This window comes from Phocoena phocoena, chromosome 6 (assembly GCF_963924675.1).
Source record: "Phocoena phocoena chromosome 6, mPhoPho1.1, whole genome shotgun sequence".
Lineage (NCBI taxonomy): Eukaryota > Metazoa > Chordata > Mammalia > Artiodactyla > Phocoenidae > Phocoena > Phocoena phocoena.
The window spans coordinates 13,238,965-13,260,795 of record NC_089224.1 but is presented as its reverse complement, the minus strand read 5'-3'; the positions used below and the strand labels follow the sequence as shown (position 1 = coordinate 13,260,795).

Below are 21,831 nucleotides of genomic sequence, written 5' to 3'. Positions count from 1 at the left end.
CAGCCACAACGTTCACTTAAGCCAGGGCCTAATCAAGAGTATGGCCCTAATTCTCTTCAGTTCTATGAAACCTGAGAGAGATGAGGAAGCTGCAGAAGAAAAGTTTGAAGCTAGCAGAGGTTGGCTCATGAGGTTTAAGGAAGGAAGCCGTCTCCATAACATAAAAGCAAGGTGAAGCAGCAAATTATCCAGGGGATAGATCTAGCTAAGATAATTAATGAAAGTGGCTACACTAAACAACAGATTTTCAATATAGATGAAATAGCTTTACATTGGAAAAAGATGCCATCTAGGGCTTCCATATAACTAAAGAGTAGAAGTCAATGCCTGGCTTCAAAGCTTCAAGGACGGGCTGACTCTCTTGTTAAGGGCTAATGCTGCTGGTGACTTGAAGTTGAATTCAGTTTATTTACCATTCTGAAAATCCTAGGGCCCTTAAGAGTTTTGCCAAATCTATTCTGCCTGTGCTCTAAAAATGGAACAACAAAGCCTGGATGATAGCATATCTGATTACAGTATGGTTTACGGAATATTTTAAGCCCTCTATTGAGACCTACTGCTCAGTAAAAAGGTTCCTTTCAAAATATTACTGCTCATTGACAGTGCACTTGGTCACCCAAGAGCTTTGATGGAGATGTACAATGTGATTCACGTTGTTTTCATGCGTGCTAACACAACATCTATTCTGCAGCCCATGGATCAAGGAATAATTTTGATTTTCAAGTCTTATTATTTAAGATATACATTTTGTAAGCCTATAGCTGCCATATATGGTGGTTCCTCTGGATCTGGGCAGAGTAAATTGAAAACATTCTGGAAAGGATTCATCGTTCTAGATGCCATTAAGGACATTCATGATTCATGGAAAGAGATCAGAGATCAAAATATCAACATTAATAAGAGTTTGGAAGAAGTTGATTCCAACCCTCATGGATGACTTTGTGGGACTCAAGACTTTGAGGGGTTCAAGGAAGTAACTGCAGATGTGGTAGAAACAGAGAATTAGAAGTGGAGCCTGAAGATGTGACTGAATTGCTGCCATCTTATGATAAAACTTTTAAATGGATGAGGAGTTGCTTCTTACGGATGAGCAAAGAAAGTTTCTTGAGATGAAACCTATTCCTGGTGAAGATGCTTTGAAGACTGTTGAAATGATGACAAAGGATTTAGAATATTACATAAACATAGTTGATAAATCAGCTGCAGCGTTTGAGAGGATTGGCGCTAATTCTGAAAGAAGTTCTCCTGTGGGTAAAATGGTGTCAGACAGCATTGCATGCTACAGAGAAATCGTTTGTGAAAGAAAGTCAATCTATGTGGCAAACTTCATTGTTGTCTTATTTTAGGAAATTGCCACACTCTAACTTAGAGCGGCCACCACCCTGATCAGTCTTTGAGGCAAGACCCTCCACCAGCAAAAAGATTGCTGCTCACTGAAGGCTCAGATGATGGTTAGCATTTTTTAGCAGTAAGGTTTTTTAATTAAGGTATGTACGCTGTTAGACGTAATGCTCTTGTGCACTTAACAGCACACAGTATGGTGTGAACATAACTTGTATATGCACTGGGAAACCGAAACATTTGTGACTTGCTTTACTGCAATACTCACTTTATTGTGGTGACCTGGAACCTAACCCACAGTATCTCCAAGTTATGCCTGTAGATTCTTGGTTCCTTTGTTGTAAATTAATGGAGCATATATGGGTTGGCTTATTTCTGGGCTCCCTATTCTCTTCCATTGACCTATGCATCTTTTTCTGTTTTGATTACTATAGTATTATAGTTTGAAATCAGGGTGCATGATGCCTCCAGCTTTGTTGTTCTTTCTCAAAATTGCTTTGGCTATTCAGGGCCTTTTGTGGTTCCATACAAGCTTTAGGATTGTTTGTTTCATTTCTGTGATAAATACTGTTGGAATTTAGACAGGGATTGCAGTGGATCTGTAGATTGCTTTGGGTAGTATGGACATTTTAACAATATTATTTCTTCCAGTCCATGAGCACAAAATATCTTTCCACTTATTTGTGTCTTTTTCAGTTCCTTTCATCAGTGTCTTATAGTTTTCAGGATGCACGTCTTTCAGTTCCTTGGTTAAACTTATTCCTAAGTGTTTTATTCTTTTTGATGAAGTTGTAAATGGGATTGTTCTCTTAATTTCTCTTTCTGATAATTCTTTATTTGGGTGTAGAAACACAACATTTTTGTATGCTTATTTTGTATTCTGCAATTTTACTGAATTTGTTTATTCTAGCAGTTTTTTGGTGTAGTCGTTTTCTATATATAATATATATCTGCAAATAGTGACAGTTTTACTTTTCCCTTTCCAGTTTGCATGCCTTTTCTTTTCTTTTTCTTTCTTTCTTTCTTTTTTTTTTTTTTGCCTAATTGCTACTTCTTGATCTTTAAGTGTTATGGCATTAGTTATTGACTTCCCATTGTGTTCAGTGGAAAGTTAGCCCTCTTTCTTCCTCATACCTTTTATGGTAAATGTATGTATGCACTTCCCATCCTCTATAACTTCCCAATAGATTGGTTACATCAGTATTCGAATGTTTACATCATTGTGACCATGTATGTTATTCTGACCTGTTTTTCCTTATGCATTTGTCTTACTCTGTCCCTTTAACTCTTCCTAGACCCCCATGGCATCCCATTCCTATGCCTGTCCATCACAGCAAAGCTCCTTGAACAGCTATCTGTCCTGTCTAGCTCCACTTCCTTCCCTCCATTCTCTCTGCTGTAGCCACTCCAATTGGACTTTTGTTTCTACCACTCCATTGAGAAGACTCTTGTCACCATTGATCACAAATGGCCCGCATCTTGGCCAAGACAAAGATTAAGTCTAAGTTTGCATCCTACGCAACCTTGCCTCAGCTTTTGCCTGAGTTTAGCTACTCCCTCCTTGAAGCGCTTTCTTTGCTTTGTTTCTGGGATACCACACTGACCTGATTTTCTTCCTGTGTCACTGTCATCCGTTCCTGTGTTTCATTTGCTTATTCCAGGCCTTCCAGTTTTCCCCTCACAAATGCTTGAGCTCCCCAGGGCTCTCCTCTGCCCCCTTTTCTTTGCTTTCCTTAGGTAAACTAATCCTTTGCTATGGCTTTGAACATCATCTATAGGCTGATGACTCAAATGTCTAACATTGGCCCAGAGTTCTGTAGAGCTCCAGACTTAGATACCCAGTTGCCTATTCACCATCTGCCTTTGGGTGTTCCAGTAAGCATTTCGAGTGTTACACGGCCACAGCCAAACTCCAGGTTTCCATCCCCCACGAGATCCTCTGGTCCATTTCCTCATCTCAGTACACGCTGCCGTCCAGTCGCTCAGGCCAACAACCTACCAAATCTTCCTCGGTTCCTTCCTTTTTTTTTTTTCCTTTTCATCTCCCACATCCAACCCATTATTACCTTTTGGCTTCATTTCAGAAACCTGTCTGTAATTCCTCATGTCCCCCAGCTCCATTGCTACAACCCTAATGTGATTTCTACCTGAATCACCAGCTGCTTCTTCATAACTGGTCTCCTTATTTCCCTCCTTCCCTGGTCCGTCCACCATCCCACAGAGCAGTCAAAGAGACACTTTTAAAGAATGAATCAGATCATTCACTCTGCCTCTTAAAACCTTCCCGTGGCTTCCTGTTATGCCATGAATTAAACTCAAACCCCATCTTGAAGCCTTGAGTGCCCTCCCCGATCTGAGCCCTGCCTATCACTATTCTCAGCTCGCCATCTCCTGCTGTCTTCTGGGCACGCGGGCCTTCTTCCTGCTGCATCCTCCTTCCATCTCAGGGCCTTTGCTCTTGTTCCGGCTTGTTCTTGCAGAATGCCTTCCTCCCCCAGTATCTTCCCTTAACTACCACTTTCTGTTTCATTTCCAGCTCAGATGTTACTCCTGACAGAGCGCTGTCCTGACTCCAGTAAAGCAGCACTGTTATTGCTAAATCACACTCTCTTTTTTTGCAGTACGTGGGATCACCCCTTTTTTTTTTTTTTTTTTGGCCACACTCCTTTTTTACCTTCTCAGTGGCACCTCTTGTACCTGAAACTATATTAATATGTTTTCAGAGTTTCACTCTAGAATGTAATTTCCCCCTGTATCCTGAGCCCCTTGAATAGTTTCTGGTACGTGGGGAGAATATTGACTGACCGATATAATTCCTAAGACAAAAGCATCAAAAACGCAGTACGTTTTTGAATGCTTCCTTTAATTTTTGTATATGAACATTGTTCTCTTTCTCCGTCAGGAAACAGAGAAACAACAATTTTTTAAATAAATTTATTTATTTTTGGCTGTGTTGGGTCTTCGTTTCTGCGTGAGGGCTTTTTCTCTAGTTGCGGCGAGCCGGGGCCACTCTTCATCGCGGTGTGCGGGCCTCTCTTGTTGAGGAGCACAGGCTCCAGACGCGTAGGCTCAGTAGTTGTGTCTCACGGGCCTAGTTGCTCCGTGGCAGGTGGGATCCTCCCAGACCAGGGCTCAAACCTGTGTCCCCTGCATTAGCAGGCAGATTCTCTACCACTGCACCACCAGGGAAGTCCAGAAACAATTTTGACTGGGGAACCTTTAATTTGTTTAAAGCAGTATTTCAAAATGCTCCAAACTCCTAGCACATTAAACCTAACCCTCCCATGTTCAAATATAAGTACAAAAAATACACATTCAACGTAAATTGTATGACTTTGGGATAAACCCTTTCTTTCTCTATATCTCAGTTAGGTAAGAGTTGACCACCAGCTTTTTATAAATGTTATGTGCTGTTTATGTCGTAAAGGTTTACATCATCAACCATATTTGAATTTTAAATGTGTTATTATGCAACAGAGTTTGCTTTATGAAGGTGTTTAACTGGGAATAGAATCCAGTGTGCGAGCAGATTCACCATCAAACATGGCTTCAAGATTTTAACTGATTTTTCTCCATATGGTATCTTAAAGGGAGGTAATTTTTTTACTTTACTTTCGCCTGTTAGCCTAATTTTTTAAATTGGTATAAGCTCCAAATCAGTGGAAATATGTTAGTCTAAATAATAAAGGGGGAAAAAAACCCTAGAGAACCTAACCAGTAATTTATTTTACAGGCGGCAGAACTATTTAAACTGTATATTGCTTACGCTTGTCTGGCACTTCTATCCCTGCTAATACCAATTGAATTTGACCACTCTTTGGTTGAAATCCTGTTAGCAGAGTTTCCAGAGAGCTCCTGTGCTTAGACCATTTTTCAACTATTTGGCTTTGTAGTTTCAGTGAATGGCTAGCTTTTAGCTCTAAGGAAGTAAGCTCCCATGACATCAGGAAGATTTAGCTGGGGGGTGCCAGAGGGGAGAGGGTATATGTGGGTGGGTGTCTAAGCTACTTCAGAACATCTGTATATTGCTCTGGCCCCTGGGGAGAGGGTGTGTCTGGACTGAAATGAATAGAGACTAGATTGGATGGAACTAGTTATGCTGAGACCTACATGTGACAAAGGTACCATGCAGATCATTTTCTAAGGATATTTTTGGAAAACTTTGGTAAAATTTCCAAATAGACAAGTTCTTCCTATCCCTTCTTCCTTAGCCCTGTCTCCAGGATTTGATGCTTTCTTGTGATCTCCGTATAGTCTGTCTCTCTCTCTCTCTTTTTGTCTTTTGTTGTTCTTACTGGGTAAACTCTTTGCTAACTGTACAGACATAAAATTCTTACTACTGATTTTAATTTTTATTTTGTATACAATTTTTAAAGGTTACACTCCATTTAGTTATTACAAAATATTGGCTATATTCCCTGTTTTGTTCAATACATCCTTGTAACGTGTCTTACATCCAGTAGTTTGTACCTCCTATTCCCCCACCCCTATATTGCCCCACCCCAGCCCCGTAACAGCTAGTTTGTTCTCTATATCTGTGAGTCTGTTTCTTTTGTGTTAGACATTCACTAGTTTATTGTGTTTTTTAGATTCCACATATAAGTGATATTATACAGTATTTGTCTTTCTCTGTCTGACTTATTTCACTTAGCATAATGCCCTCCAAGTCCATCTTTGTTGCTGCAAATGGCAAAATGTCATTCTTTTTTATGGCTGAGTAGTATTCCATTGTATACATATACCACATCTTCTTTATCTGTTGATGGGCACTTAGATTGCTTCCATATCTTGGCAATTATAAATAGTGCTGCGATGAACATTGGGGATGCATGTATCTTTTCGAATTATTGTTTTTGTTTTTTTCAGGTGTATATCCAGGAGTAGAATTGCTGGGTTATATGGTAGTTCTATTTTTAGTTTTTTGAGAAACCTCCATACTGTTCTCCACAGCGGCTGCATCAATTCACATTCCCATCAACAGTGTACGAGGGTTCCCTTTTCTCCACATCCTCACCGATGTTTGTTATTTGTGGTCTTTTTTTTTCTTTTTTTTTGCGGTACGCGGGCCTCTCGCTGTTGTGGCCTCTCCCGCTGCGGAGCACAGGCTCCGGATGCGCAGGCTCAGCGGCCATGGCTCATGGGCCCAGCCGCTCCATGGCATGTGGGATCTTCCCGGACTGGGGCACGAACCCGTGTCCCCTGCATGGACTCTCAACCACTGTGCCACCAGGGAAGCCCTGTGGTCTTTTTTTTTTTTTTTTTTTTTTTGGCCATGCCACAGGGCATGCAGGATCTTAGTTCCCAGATCAGGGATTGAACCCACACCCCCTGTGTTGGAAGTCCAGGGTCTTAACCACTGGACCACCAGGGAAGTCCCTATTTGTGGTCTTTTTGGTGATAGCATCCTGACAGTTGTGAGGTGATATCTCATTGTGGTTTTGATTTGCATTTCCCTGATGATTAGCGACGTTGAGCATCTTTTCATGTGCCTACTGGCCATCTGCATTTCTTCTTTGGAAAAATGTCTGTTCAGTTCTTCTGCCCATTTTTTAAGGGATTAATATCCAACATATGTAAACAACTCGTACAGCTCAACATCCATATAGTCTCTTAAACTGGCCTCTCAAACATTTTGTGTGGAACCTCTTTCCCTTTCACATTTGATTCGCTGAGGCTATCTCAGGTTATGGACTCTCAGTTATAAAAGAGCATCCTTAACCACCCCTCCCCCCACCCCCAGAAAGAATCGTTTTAAAGATTGTCAAGCCCTCAAATAATTGGGATGTGTTTTGTCTGGGTGCCTTTTTAAAGTGCTTTCCATCTCCTCCAGATTTCTCCTGTCTGGTCCATGGGCTTGTCAGTATCAGTACTGGCCAGCCTATAGCTCCACATTTATACTCCCCATGTAGCTATTGCTCTTTGCTCAGATTAAGGAGGAGAGAGGAGAAATGAAGACGATGGCTGTACACCGAATATTCAGACTAAAAGTGTGTGGTTCACGGGAGGAGAGGCTCTGCTCTATTAACTTATTACCTCTGCTCTTCGAAAAGCCTATCTTTGGTTTGATTTATAATGTCCTCTGTGCTTCTGTATTTTAACAGGGCAGCCCTGTTTTGTATCGAAATTTTCATTCTTTAAGAGAACAAATATCTGCCTTCCAGTCAGCTTTTCACTCCATAAAGGAAAATGAGAAAATGACTGACTGTCTTAAATTCTCAGAGATGGAAGGAGAGTTCAAGATCACAGGCTCAAGTGAGTAGAAAGAAGGGCTTTAGTATTTATTCAGACCATGCTCAGTATAAAGATTTAGTTCTACAGTCTTTTCTGAGTAGAGCTGTATTTTTCAATAGGGCCTACCATTTAAAATTTGGGACATTTCACACAAAAATCTGGATTTCTGGTTTCTCTTGAAAAAATATAATATCAAGCACTCCTGAGCCTATGTCTTACATATCCACGTGGCCACAATTAAGTGCTAAGTGTTATAATGTCGAAGCCAGTGGGCTCATTTCATCTTTAGAATAGGGCACATGGTAGATTTGAGTGCACAAACCTTGATTTTTTAGAGGATTATTATTAAGTTTGGCAAGCATTTAAATGAATACCAAACTCCCAACTCTGATATTATAAACAGATCTGTTCAGCCTGACATCTTAATAGCCTGCCATATTCTTTACCATAGCTTTTAGATTGTAATTTATTTGGTAATTTTTTTGTCACGTTTGATTTTTCCAATTGCAAAGCATTTCAAATACCAGAACTAGACAAAATCTTGGTCTTGCTGTAACCACCATAACCCTAAGGTTCCAAATGGTTTTGTTTGCTTTCTTGAACTATCTTCAAGTACATTTCAACACCTCCTTGGGTGCAGGGCATTGTTACTCAAGACAAATCCAGTTCATCTACCTCTGCAGTACATGACCTGCTCCGATGTACTCATTTGTATTTGTAACTTACCTATTTTTCAGTTTTTATCTGAGCTTTTAAATATTTTATTTACATCATTACTAAAGTTCTGTAGACAATTAAATTCCCTTTTTGTACCTAGGAAGAACTGTGGCTGTATTTTTCATAAAATCATACACGGTCAAAGCAGAACCAATATTAGAACATAACCACATCCTTTAAAATGTTCAAAAGAAAAGGTTTCATTCTAAACTTAAAAATAGAATGAGATACTATATCAAAATTGCAAATGTATCTTGGAGTATCTTTGTACATTTTAAAGTCTGAAAAATGTCAATTCTAATAATTAAATTTTTAGCAGTCATGTTCTTTTACTTTTCAGTTAGATTTCCCTTTTGGAATAAAAAATGTACTACTAGAGTTTTCATTGATAAAGTATTTAGGCTCAAGCATTAAATTTTACTAAACTTAGGATGTACACAAGTTTCAAATGATGCTGTAAAATAAAATATTGAAGGCCTGTGTTGTTTTGTTTATATTTTGTTTTGTGTACCTAGCCAAAAAGGAAAGTCTTGGTGAATGTCAACAGTGTGAGTTCCCTGCAAACTTGTCATCCAAGCGACAGAGAATATCCTCTCCGAGCAGCTCTGATGGAAACCTAACTGATGCCTTTGGTCTCCAGATACACAATGTTGCTGCTTTTCCCAATACAGATAGACAGTGTGCTCTTGAAACTTCTGCAAATCTCTCTGAGGTAACTCACTTACTGGAAACATAGGAAAATGAAGCTTTGGATTTCTGGCTAGTCACTTTTAGGACTGACTGTCAAGGCCCTTTTGCAATTATAGTACTTATGTATATTGTATTGTGGTATTTTAGCTGGGTTTTAAATTGTGTGTGTGTGTGTGTGTGTGTGTGTGAGAGAGAGAGAGAGAAATTTCCTCCTTGCTGAATTTTTTTTGTGGTTGGTTGGCTTATTGGTTATTAGAGACAGTTTTGATTAACATGCTGCTTTTGATATGAAAAAGACTTTATGAAAAGATGAAGCCCTCTGGTCTTCTATTATTTGAGGTATTGTTGTAGATACCAGTGGTCCAATGGTGAGAAAGTCACAGTCCTGCCCTTGAACAGCTTTTTGTCTGCTGGGGGAGACAGACATATGAGCACCTAATTTACACAGAACTGGTAAATGAGGCGAAGATGATACTTGGGCTCTACCCCTCAGGTCTGGAGGTCTGGCATTTCTGCCTTGCTGCCCCTCACTGGTTTAATACCGGCTGGAAAGCATGGTGCCATTTAGCAATTTCTCCCTTGTTCTCCCCACTGCGTTCAAGTAGCTGTAGGGATTTTTTTGTTCCTTATAACTACCTAGAGGCTGTCAACATCATCAAAAGATGATAACCAATGTGAACTAAATAATACTGTTAAGTGACCTCCCTGGCGGTCCAGTGGTTAAGACTCCTCGCTTCCACTGCAGGGCGCTCTTGTTCGATCCCTAGTTGGGGAACTAAGATCCCACGTGCTGCACGGAGCGGCCAAAAAAATGTATATAATAATAATAAATCATACTGTTGAGGACCCTTGACCTTCACACAAATGTAAATGGGGATCTAGTTCTCGCACGACCCTTAGTTCTGGTTTGATACAGCAGGTTTCTGTTTTTTTAGTGAGAGAAGACACCTAATGCCGGTAGAGTGGAAGCTTTTTTCCCGCACCTTTTCTGTCATGTAGATCCAGTACATGTCCTGTTGACCTTATCTGGACTGGCTTAATAAATGCTTGATGGTCATTAGGGTTGACCATCAGGGCCCCCGTGGGTTTCATATATATCTCAGAGTCGCTTATAATCTCCACTCCCTCTGCTCTATTCTAGTAGATATGGAATCATCATCTGACAATAATTTTTCTTATCAGAACTTCCATTAATTGTTGGCCATACACCATGATTTACAAGTGGTTTTTACATTAATATGAGTGTCTTTTTCTATCCTGGCCATTGATGGTTTTCCTTTTCTAGCTATTGATACCTTCTGTTGTTTGATTAGTCATTATATTTTTCTTTATTTTGAGAATTTCCTCTTTAAAGAAAGCGTTGGCTGGTCCGAATGCAGTGATGTTTACAATTAATTGATCACCGCCAGTTACAGATTTCTTTGTTCCTTCTTCAATCCCACTGCTTCACTTGACTAGCCTTAAAAAAAAAAAAAAAGAGAGAGAGAGAGGAAAAAAAGAAAGCAGTTAACATAGTTTTCTAGACTTCAAACAATAAGACAGCAAAAATGTGTCCTATAAACGTTTCCTAGAGAACTGAAAATTATTGGGTAGGATGTTTGGAGGTTCCTAATATAGAATTCCTATATACTCCCTTAAGAATTAACTAGATAATGAAGGCGATGGATTGATTGATTTAATATCAGATTTCCAGATAATCTATAATGCTTACTCAAATCTTTATAAAAATATCAGTAATCCTATAAGTAATAAAATTTAATACTTCTTTACTCTTATTTTTCTCCAAGAAATCTTCTGAATCTGGTTTAAATCTACAGTCTGGATGTTTAGTTGGAGAGTATCCTCTACTTTCAGAACTCACGGAGGCTTCAAGTGGTAAGTATTTCATTTTTCCTTAGTACATGTGCCCATTCACCCATTGAAATGTTTGTTCAATAGACATTTATGCTTGGTTTACCTATGTGCTAACATTTGGGAAAACTAAAACCGTTTCTTACATTTTAGGAGCTCATGGTATATTAGAAATGCTTTAGAATTCTTGTTACGTGAGAGATGACATTTTCTTTTTTGAATTACTACCAATGAGAATTAGTGAAATATTTCCAAGCTGATAGAATGTATTACAAAGGATGGGATTATACCAATAGCTCATGCAGCTCAATATCAAAAAAAACAACAACCCTATCAAAAAATGTGTAGAAGACCTAAATAGACAGTTCTCCACAGAAGACATACAGATGGCCAGTAGGTACATGAAAAGATGTTCAACATCGCTAATTAGTAGAGAAATGCAAATCAAAACTACAATGAGGGCTTCCCTGGTGGCACAGTGGTTGAGAGTCCGCCTGCCGATGCAGGACACACGGGTTCATGCCCCGGTCCGGGAAGATCCCACATGCCTCGGAGCGGCTAGGCCCGTGAGCCATGGCCACTGAGCCTGCGCATCTGGAGCCTGTGCTCCACAACGGGAGAGGCCACGACAGTGAGGGGCCCGCGTACCGCAAAAAAAAAAAAACTACAATGAGGTATCACCTCACACCAGTCAGAATGGCCATCATCAAAAAGTTTACAAACAATAAATGCTGGAGAGGGTGTGGATAAAAGGGAACCCTCCTACATTGTTGGTGGGAATGTAAATTGGTGCAACTATGGAGAACAGTATGGAGGTTCCTTAAAAAACTAAAAATAGAGCTACCATGTGATCCAGCAGTTGCACTCCTGGACACCTCTGGACATATATCCAGAAAACACAAAAACTGTAATTTGAAAAGATTCAGGCACCCCAGTGTTCATAGCAGCACTATTTATAATAGCCAAGACATGGAAGCAACCTCAATGTCCATCAACAGATGAATAGATAAAGACATGGTATATGTATACAATGAAATATTACACAACCATAAAAAAGAATGAAATAGGGCTTCCCTGGTGGCACAGTGGTTGAGAGTCCGCCTGCCGATGCAGGGGACATGGGTTCGTGCTCCGGTCCAGGAAGATCCCACATGCCACAGAGTGGCTGGGCCCGTGAGCCGTGGCCACTGAGCCTGCGCGTCCGGAGCCTGTGCTCCACAACGGGAGAGGCCACAACAGTGAGAGGCCCGCGTACTGCAAAAAAAAAAAAAAAAAAAAAGTATGAAATAATGCCATTTGCAGCAACATGGATGGACCTGGAGATTATCATAAAGTCAGAAAGAGAAAGAAAAATACCATGTAATATCACTTATATGTGGAATCTAAAAAACTGATACAAATGAACTTATTAACAAAAACGAAAGATTCACAGTCATAGAAAACAAATGTATGGTTACCAAAGTGTAAAGGGGTGGGGGAAGGGATAAATTAGGAGCTTGGGATTAATAGATACGCAGTACTATATATAAAGTAGATAAACAACAGGGTCCTACTGTATAGCACAGGGAACTATATTCAATAGAAAAAGAAAGAATAGGATCTCTAAACATTTAACAAGTATATTTTGTTAGAGAAAACACTACACATGATTTTTTTGGTTTTTAAGTGTGTGAAAAGGGACCGGCATTCAATATGCTTGTATTGAATGAAAGTCACCATAAAGTATTAGGTTTACTTTCAACATACCTGTGTCTTTATCTTTAAGTAAAACTCTTGTATATGTATAGCTGGCCCTTGCTTTTTTGTCAATCCTGAGAATTTCTGCCTTTTAATGGGCATATTTGGTGCATTAACCTTTCAAGTCATTATTGAAATGGTTTTATTTAAATCTGCCATTTAAAAAAAATTTTATCTACACGGCTTGCAGAATCTTTGTTCCCTGACCAGGGATTGAACCCACTCCCTCAGCAGTGAAAGTGTGAAGTCCTAACCACTGGACCACCAGAGAATTCCCTAAATCTGCCATTTCTTTCATGTATTTTCTGTTCTATTTTTTGTTTTCCCTCCTCTCGTCTATTGGGCTTATTTGAAATTTTAGAAATCTATTTATCCATTACCTTCTAAACTATACCTCATTGCATCTTTTGTTTTTTTTTGTTTTAATGGTTACTGTAAGGACTGTGGTATATACATCCTTAGATTTTCACAGCCTTCTTAGAGCTAATATTGTACAACTTCAGGTGAAATACAGAAACTTTACAAACTGTGCAGATCTACTACCTCTCCTCCCACCCATGTCTTTTATGGTCCTTTTACACTATAGATGTCATCTATACTATATTTATATTCATTTTAAACCCCACAAGATAAGGTTTTTTTGGTTTAAACAACCATGTGTATTGGGAAATATGTGTATATTGGAAATAGCCTCTTATAGTTACCTAGGTAGGTACCATTTCTGGTGCTTTTCATTCCTTGCTGAAGATCTAAGTTTCTGTCTGGTATCATTTCCTTTCAACCCGAAAAAGAACTTCCTTCAGCATTTCTTGTGGTGCACATCTGCTTTGACTTCTAAATTTTAATCATGCGATAGATGGATGGATAGATGGGTCAGAGAGCAGGGTTATGAGTTTGTTACCTGGATGAAATAGGATGCTTTTGCCTTCAGCAATTCTTACCAATTCTCTTGCTTTACTCTCATGGGACTTTGTCTTAGGAGTGACATATTCTTTGACAGTGGTTATAGAATGTATGAAGTATGGTCATTAAAAACTGTCATAATACCTAACACCTCCCTGTACACTCTGTCTTCTTGGGAACATCACAACAAGGGCCAACGTATCCCATTTTAACACCCCTCTAGGCCCTAAGCAGGAACATTTTATAAGAGAGGAAAAGACAAATCTCCCATAGGTGGTGGGGCCTTGATTAAAGGAGTCTAGTGCTGGTTCCAGTGTTTTATTTTAAGCTGGTTATCTGGTGGCACCCCAGAGGTTATTATATCTCAGACGGTGCACCTTTAGGAAGAGGGAAGAGGTCTTATAAAGTGGGATACTTCAAAAACAAACACACACATAGAAAAAGAGCTCAGATTTCTGGCTACCAGAGGCCAGGGATGGGGGAAGGGGGAAGGGTGAATTGGAGGAAGGCAGGTAAAAGGTAAAGACTTCCAGTTATAAAATACATAAGCACTAGGGATGTCATGTACAACATGATAAATATAATGAACACTGCTGAATGGTATATATGAAAGGTGTTAAGAGAGCAAATCCTGGGCTTCCCTGGTGGCCCAGTGGTTGAGAGTCCGCCTGCCAATGCAGGGGACACGGGTTCGTGCCCCAGTCCGGGAAGATCCCACATGCCGCGGAGCAGCTGGGCCCGTGAGCCGTGGCCACTGAGCCTGCGCGTCCGGAGCCTGTGCTCCGCAACGGGAGAGGCCACAGCAGTGAGAGGCCCGCGTACCGCAAAAAAAAAAAAAAAAAAGAGAGCAAATCCTAGGAGTCCTTATCACAAGGGAAATTTTTTTCTATTTCACGTTGTATCTGTATGAGGTGGTGGATGTTCACTAGATCGACTGTGGTCATCACTTCGTGGTGCGTGTAAGGCAGATCATTATGCTCCACACCTTGTATCAATAAAACTGGAGGGAAGAAAAATAACCCCTCTAAATACTGACGGCGATTAAAAAAAACCTGTTACCCTTCAAACAGAAACAACAACAAAAGAATAAATAAAATGCAAGTCACACTATGTCGCTCCCCTCAGAATCTCTCACTGGCCTCCCAGCATACTTAGGATAGAATCCAGTCTATCCACTTCCTACTAGGCCGCACCTGACCTGGTCCTTAGCCTTGACTCTGAGCTTGTGGCTTAGCTGTCTTCTTGCCGGCTCTGTTCCAATCACTCTGGCCTTGCCCCACCTCTTATACGCCAGGGGCACTCCTGTCACTGGTCTTTGCACTTGGCTTTGAGCGTATGTATAATCTTCCCTAGACACACGTGCGGCTCGCTTCCTCACTGTGTTCAGGTACCTGCTCAGCAGGCTGTCCTTGAACTCACCCCCACCCTCCCATACCCTAACCCTATCTCTGCATTATTCTCCTTAACGGCATAGGTAACTGCTTGTTATTATATATACATTTCTTTAATTTTTATATTAAGATGCCTGTAGATTCACATGCAGGTGTAAGAATGAATCCATAGGAAGAAAGCCTGTCCACCCTTCCCCCAGTTTCCCCAGTGGTAGCATCTTGCATAACTGTAATACGGTGCGTGAGCAGGAAATCAACACTGATACAATCCACTGACCTTTTTGGTCAGATTTCACCAGTGTTGTATGCACACGTTTGTGTGTATATTTGGTTCCATGATTTTATCACAGGTGTAGACTCACATAACCACACTACAGTCAAGATATATCGCAGTCCCATCACACGGTCCCTCATGCTACCCTTTTACACAGGCACAGCTACCTCCTTCCCTCTGTGCCCCCCAGTTACTATATTTTATGTTGTCTATTTGTCCTCTGAGGCCATGGGGGCTTTATCTGTGGTGTTTATATCTCTCGCAAAGTGCCTGTCACACCTTAAGCGCCCAGTATATATTTGTTAAATGTCAATCATCAGGCAATGCTCTCTTGTGAGAATTTGCAGGGGGGAGCCTTGCCTTGCTTGGGGGCACATACAACATGTTCATTTTTTTATTTGATAGTCATTCTCCTCAGCATTCTGTCCTTTCCCTCCCAGTACCCTTGCATGCTGAAAATGCCTCTGACTCCACCAATAAAATCAGTCATGATTCATTGTCTGGCTCAAGTTAGTTTCGTGGTGCAGGCTGTAGGTGTCGTGAGTGGAAGCAGATTAACAGTTAATAGTTGAGCCGTGGGGGCCTTCTTAGATTTCCGTGGAGCCAAGACACCTTACTCACTGTTGCCCTCAGTGGTCAGATTTGAAATAAAAGTTGTGGCCAGTGCCGCTTCTCTTTGTTTTATGTCTCCAAGTGAAATCCCAGATGCCACTCCTCAAGCAGGATATCTTAGGGTTGAATTTCTGAAAAGGTTGTTATTCCTTTTGTAAATACTTACTACTTTTGTTGTAGAACAGACTGACTCAGATGTCTGCCATCTCTCATGTTTACACCTCTGTGTTGAAGGAATCCAGGTCGCTGACTCTGTAGAGGGCAAAAGATCCAGCAATGCGGTTTCAGTTGACAAATTTACAGAAGTGAGTACAGACGTGGCTCCTGAAGCCAGGTCACTGGTTACTCCACTGTGCCAGAGGGACATTCCATCCTCTGAGACCTTTGTACTTCGTTCTGTGCTGAAGAAACCTTCTGCAAAGCTGTGTCTAGACAGCCTGCAGGTCAGTGTAGAGCTACATTTCCTAAAGCAAGTTGAATAAAAATTCATTTTGGTTCAAAGAAATACCTCTGAAATGTTATGTAATACTGGCCTAACAGGAAATGTCTTTTTTTTTTTTTAACTCAGTTTGGAATATAGTATGTTGAATTTAATATAGGTAGACCATATTTTATAAGAGTTTCGTAAGTTATTAATGTGTGAGTTTGTTAATTATTTCCACCAAAAATATCTGCTTTTCAAGATACCTCTTACAGGTGAGCATCTTTAAGTTGAGCTAGTATGAGAAGAGAGTAGGTTGATGGGAACTAGCTGGCATTTATTGAGTACTTCCAGTGAAGGTTCTGGAATATATGATGTACGTGCAGCAGCAGTATCCAAGAAAGGTATTAGCCCCATTTTACATCAACTCGGGCTTGAAGTTGTTTAATGAACCCAGACGAATCTGACGTTAAACATCCATGACAGGCTGTAAACACTCTGAGAGGTTGAGAGGACGGCTCTGGGGTCACAGTGCCCGGTTTCATTCGCTGATGCTGAAGTTTAAGAACTAGGTAGATTAGTTAACCTTTTTGTACCCTGGTTTCCTTATCTATAAAAGGACAATATTAGTAACTTCCTTACAGGGTAGTTTGAGCATAAAGTAGGATAATAATGTGCAGTTAGCACCAGTGCCTGGCAAATGAGAATTACACATTTTATTGTTGTTCTTGACCATACAGCTATACCTATAAATCTGTCTTTAAAGCCAAAGTGAACTAGACTACCTTCTGTCTACATGGATATATGGTCAGTTGTTATTTTTAAATGTTTTAACAATTTTTCTGGTTAAAGAGCTTGATTTGGGTTTCTATACAGCACTGCTCATTTTTATCTTTTATTTGTTTTATCTTCTCCTCAAAGAAGAGACTTAGCATCTTAATGATCTGTGTAACTCTTATCAATTAACAGTGTTAATGTAGCAGAAACATCAAGTCCTGCCACTAAAATCATACGAAGACTTTCACAACTAATGGTCTTCTTGCTAAGCTGCCCAAAGCTTGCAAGTGTATTCTGTTTGAGTTGTTGGATAACTTTCATGGTAATAATAAAAAGTAAATCTAAACGTTAACATGAACTTTGTTGTTTAAGTTCACTTATTTCACAAATACTGATGTGAGCATTTTCCTGGTTGGGAAAATGAAGCTGAGTCTCAGGAGATGCTTGATGAAGGAGGTTTGTTTAGGGCAGGACTGTTTCTTAGAGAAGGGGCTGCTCTTGGGATGGGTGTGCTGGAGAAAATGACCAGCTCTAGAGAACAAGGGCTGGTCAGGGCTTAGGATGAGACGGGACAAACAGATGGTGATTTGGAGGTGCCTCTCAGCCACCCACAGCCCTGTCTTTCGCCCACTTTGCTCCAGTGGCCCTGTGTTTGGGCTTGCCCCTCCTGTTCTTCAGGATTCACATTGTCCTTTCCTCACCAACTTGCTTACTCTATAATCTTCTTCTGGAGAAGCACAGAAGGACAAATGCTACTTTCTTTGCTTTTTCTGACTCAGGAATATAGTATGGTAGACTGGAGATTTATACACTTATAAAAGGTGTGGTTCCCATGTCTAAAAGACAAAACACCCCATTATGCCATGTACATATTTGTTTTTTTCTTGTTGTAGTGGAATTCGTATACTTTAGACCATTTATATAGTCTGTCTTGTTTGACACCATCCAGAGTACACTGCAATTCTGGCCATTCACATTTTCCTTCAAGTCACTTGCCAGGTCAAGAATGAGGGAATGAATTTAGCCCACATTGTGGATTTCTGTTCTTTAATTTTGGCCTAAAACTATTTACTAAAGTATTATGATAGCTAAGGAACCCAGTTTTTCGTTGTGGCTAATATCATGACATTTTAAGTCAGATCAACTATGAAAGTAAAGGTAACCTGCAGTACTATGTAGTATCTACCCTTGGCAGGAAAAAAATTCGAAGTTGTCGTTCTTAATGTCTGTGTGTATGTATTTATATATGTAAAATTATTCATCAGTGTTTATTTTATTTAGGAACACCATGACAACCTTTGTGATGGTGGGACTCATCCAAGCTTAATCTTAAATCTTGCAAACTGTTGCAAAGAACGAAAAGCAGGTAAGAAATTCAGATTTATTTTGAAGCCTGAAGGTATCATTTGCTTGTTATGAAAAAAACCTGAGGTAGTATGTAGTATTTTCAATGATCTACTAATGCCTGATGCTTCTGAAATTACATGGGAATGAAGAAGAGTTGGGAGGGGTGGACCCTCTGTTGAAGTTTCAGAATTGGTTCCACCCATGTCATCTATCCCTTTTTGCTTAATGTGAAACTTGTAAGGAAATTGATGTTCAATTTTGTAATCTTTTAAGACAGGCATGCAGAATTTACTTTAAAATCCATGACCATATTTTAATTAGAAATATTGCTTATCTTTTCCACTTTAAACTTTTTTTCTGTACAAACTATGTTTTGTGTTATACAAATAGCCAGATGCAATCATGTGAAAAGATGCTAGGATATGTCTTTTAGATAAGAAATGTAGTCTAGTTTTTAAATATATTCCCATTTATTATCTAATAGAAGGTCAAGAAAATTGTACAGCACCAGACTCTCTAAATATGAGGAAGAGGAAGAGAGTTACTTTCGGAGAGGACCTAAGCCCTGAAGTGTTTGATGAATCTTTGCCAGCAAACACTCCGTTGCGTAAAGGAGAAACACCGGTTCGTAAAAAGGATCTAAGTACCCTCAGTCCCCTGCTACTTGAACAGTCCCCAGCTCCTGAGGGGTTACTTCAACCAAATTTTGATGACAAGGGAGAGAATCTTGTAAGTGTGAAAAGTGTGGAACAATCTTGTTTACATTTTCATCAGACCTCACCTATTTTGCATGAGCAATAATTGTGCTTTGATATCATGAGATGGACTGAACAATGTGTCATGGTACAAATTAATGCATTTTCTAGCTAGGTGATTACCAGTTTTCTCCTATTAAAAAACAATACTTCCATGACTCCTTGTACATAGCGTATTTTCTGAAACCTAACTGCTATTGATTGTGAGGTGTGCCATTGTTTTATCTATCACTAAGAAAAAATGCTGAAAGTTAAACTGTGATACACACCATGTACTCAGATTTCAGAGGTGTTAAAATGTTGAAAGAGCAGCAATCTTAGAATTGATATAAGTATAAATTGTTCTTCCTCCTAAGATGAATTTCTGCAGGTGGGATTGCTGGATTAAGGAATATGAACATTTATTGAACTTTTTGATACATACTGCTAAATTATTCAGAAAGTATGTACTAATTTGAACTCACAGCACTATAAATGATTTAATTTATTATACCTTTGTAAACCCTGGGTTTTAATGGTACTTTTTTAAAAAATAGCTTAATAGGAGAAAAAGATGACTGGAAAATATTGTTTGTTAGTGAGGTTTGAGCATTTTCACATGTTTATAGGCTATTTGAATTTCTTGAGAACTGCCTATTAGTTTTATTACTTACCCATTTTTATATTGGGGCCATCATTCAATCTCTCTCTTGCTGTTATACTTTGAAATAAGAATATTCTGCTTTTGGCCAAGATGGAATAAGAGGGACCTAATTTACATTGCCATGAGAAACAACTAAAAAGCCAGAGAAAAAGATATGAAACAGTGGTTCACCGGCATTGACTGTCTGGAAGTACAGACAGTAATCTCTGAGGGGGGTAACAAATGAGGTAAGCCTTACGAGAGCCCCAGCTTACTGCCTGGGCTGAATTTCCAGGCTGCAGCACAGGGAGGGGATACCTTGGTGGAGCCTGGCAGTCTCCATGAGTTGAGAAGATGGATTTGGGGTCTGGAAAAGTGAAGGAGGCTGGAGTTCACAGGGGTAAAATACCAGAGAGAAGAGACCTGCAGAGAGAGAGAACTCTGGAGATCTGCAAAGGGTTTCGTCAAGTCTCTAGCTGAGTGCTGGTCAACACATCCTTGTGAGTAAACTGCCCCAGGCCAGGGAGGAACTGCCCAAATGGAGCAGAGGGAAATGCCTGGAGCTCACACAGGGCAGGAATTGTATTCCCACCAACTCATGTAGAAAAACCTTGTAATTCAGAGGGTGTCAGGTACTCAGAAGAGTATTGCTTCATTAGTGGAGCAGAATTAAACTAAAAGCCTGGCAAAGCCTAAAAGCAAGCCTTGAAAGGATCTAACTTGTACCCATGTAACTGCGTTGCATAATGAACCTCAAGAATATCAAAACTGCTTTTGGCAGCTGTGAAGGTGGGGAGATCCCAGGGAGGCCAAGGCATCAGATCTCATTGTCCTCCCAGCCCTTCAACCCTCCCCTGAGGGCCCTCAATAAAATGGTTTTATCCTTCCCACCAAACAAAAACAAAACAATCTAGCAACAAATAATGTTAAACGCAAAATGTCTGGCATTCAATTAAAAATTAATACTTGTGTAGGAAAAGATGCCCCATAATGAAGAGAAAAATCAGTCAATAGAAATAGACCCAGAAATGGCACATATGATAGAATTTCTAGAGAGACATTGAAAGAGTTATTTAACTATATTTCATATATGTTCAAGAATGTGAGAAAGGACTGAGCTTCTTAAGAACATGGAAGATAAAGAAAAGACCCAAATCAAACCCTGTATGTTATAATCTCCAGGAATAAAAATATGTTGGATGAGATTAATAGCATATTAGAGACTGCAAGAGAAAAGATTAGTGAATTCGAAGATGTAGCAATAGAAATTATTCTCAGTGACACACAGGAAAAAGACTGAACAAGAATGAGCAGACAATTCGTGATCTGGGACAACTTCAGGTGGTATAAAGTGCTTGTAATTAGGGTTCCCAAAGGAGAGGAGAGATTGGAAGGAACAGGAAAAAAATATTTGCAAAATAATGGCTGAAAAATGTCCAAATTTGATAGAATTATTAACCCACTGATCCTAAAGTTCAACATATTCCCAGCACAAGAAACATAAAGAAAAACACACAAAGCTTAAAATCAACAATGAATGGCCTAAAAGGAGCCAGAGAGAAAAAGACATGTGACATAAGAAGAACAAATATGAGAGAGGCAGCAGATTTCTGGTTGGAAACTATGTGAGCGAGCCAGAAGGCAGTGCAGCAACATCTTTTAAAGATGTATTTAACTACTTGGAGCAAAAAACCAAAAATAACCTGTCAAACTAGAATTCTCTATCTAGTGAGACCATCTTTCAAAAGAAAAGGTGGAAATAAAGGCTTTTTCAGACATAACGAAAGTTGAAATAATTCATTACCATAACAGGTTAGCATTAGAAGAAGTGTTGAAAAGGAAGTCCTTTAGTCAAAAGGAAAATAGTTCTGCAGGAAAATCTGCGTCTACACAGAGGAATGAAGAGCACTGAAAATGCTAAGTACGTGGGCAAATGTAACAGACTTCTTTTAAATTAGTCTCCATAAAGGATAATTATTCAAAGCAAGAGTAACAACAATATTTGTTTGGTTTATAACCTAGGTAAGTAAAATCTACAACCAAATTAACATGGCATAAAGGTTGGGAGGGGTTCTTAGGCCATAAACAAAGTGGAATAAGTTAAAAGATGTGTGCTGTAGATCCTAAGCCACAGTAACAAAAGATGCGTGGGATGCAGGTAA

General features: G+C 39.7%; 1 protein-coding gene across 1 annotated transcript in view; it reads left to right on the top strand.

The window, feature by feature from the left end:
- CDCA2 (cell division cycle associated 2) overlaps positions 1–21,831 on the top strand; it is a 50,004-nt gene that overhangs the window by 7,263 nt on the left and 20,910 nt on the right. Inside the window, exons 4-9 of the mRNA XM_065879356.1 lie at positions 7,443–7,593; positions 8,805–9,001; positions 10,767–10,854; positions 15,982–16,190; positions 18,227–18,311; positions 18,777–19,021. Of these exons, the coding sequence (XP_065735428.1) occupies positions 7,443–7,593; positions 8,805–9,001; positions 10,767–10,854; positions 15,982–16,190; positions 18,227–18,311; positions 18,777–19,021 (975 nt within the window). The remainder of the gene's footprint in view (positions 1–7,442; positions 7,594–8,804; positions 9,002–10,766; positions 10,855–15,981; positions 16,191–18,226; positions 18,312–18,776; positions 19,022–21,831) is intronic.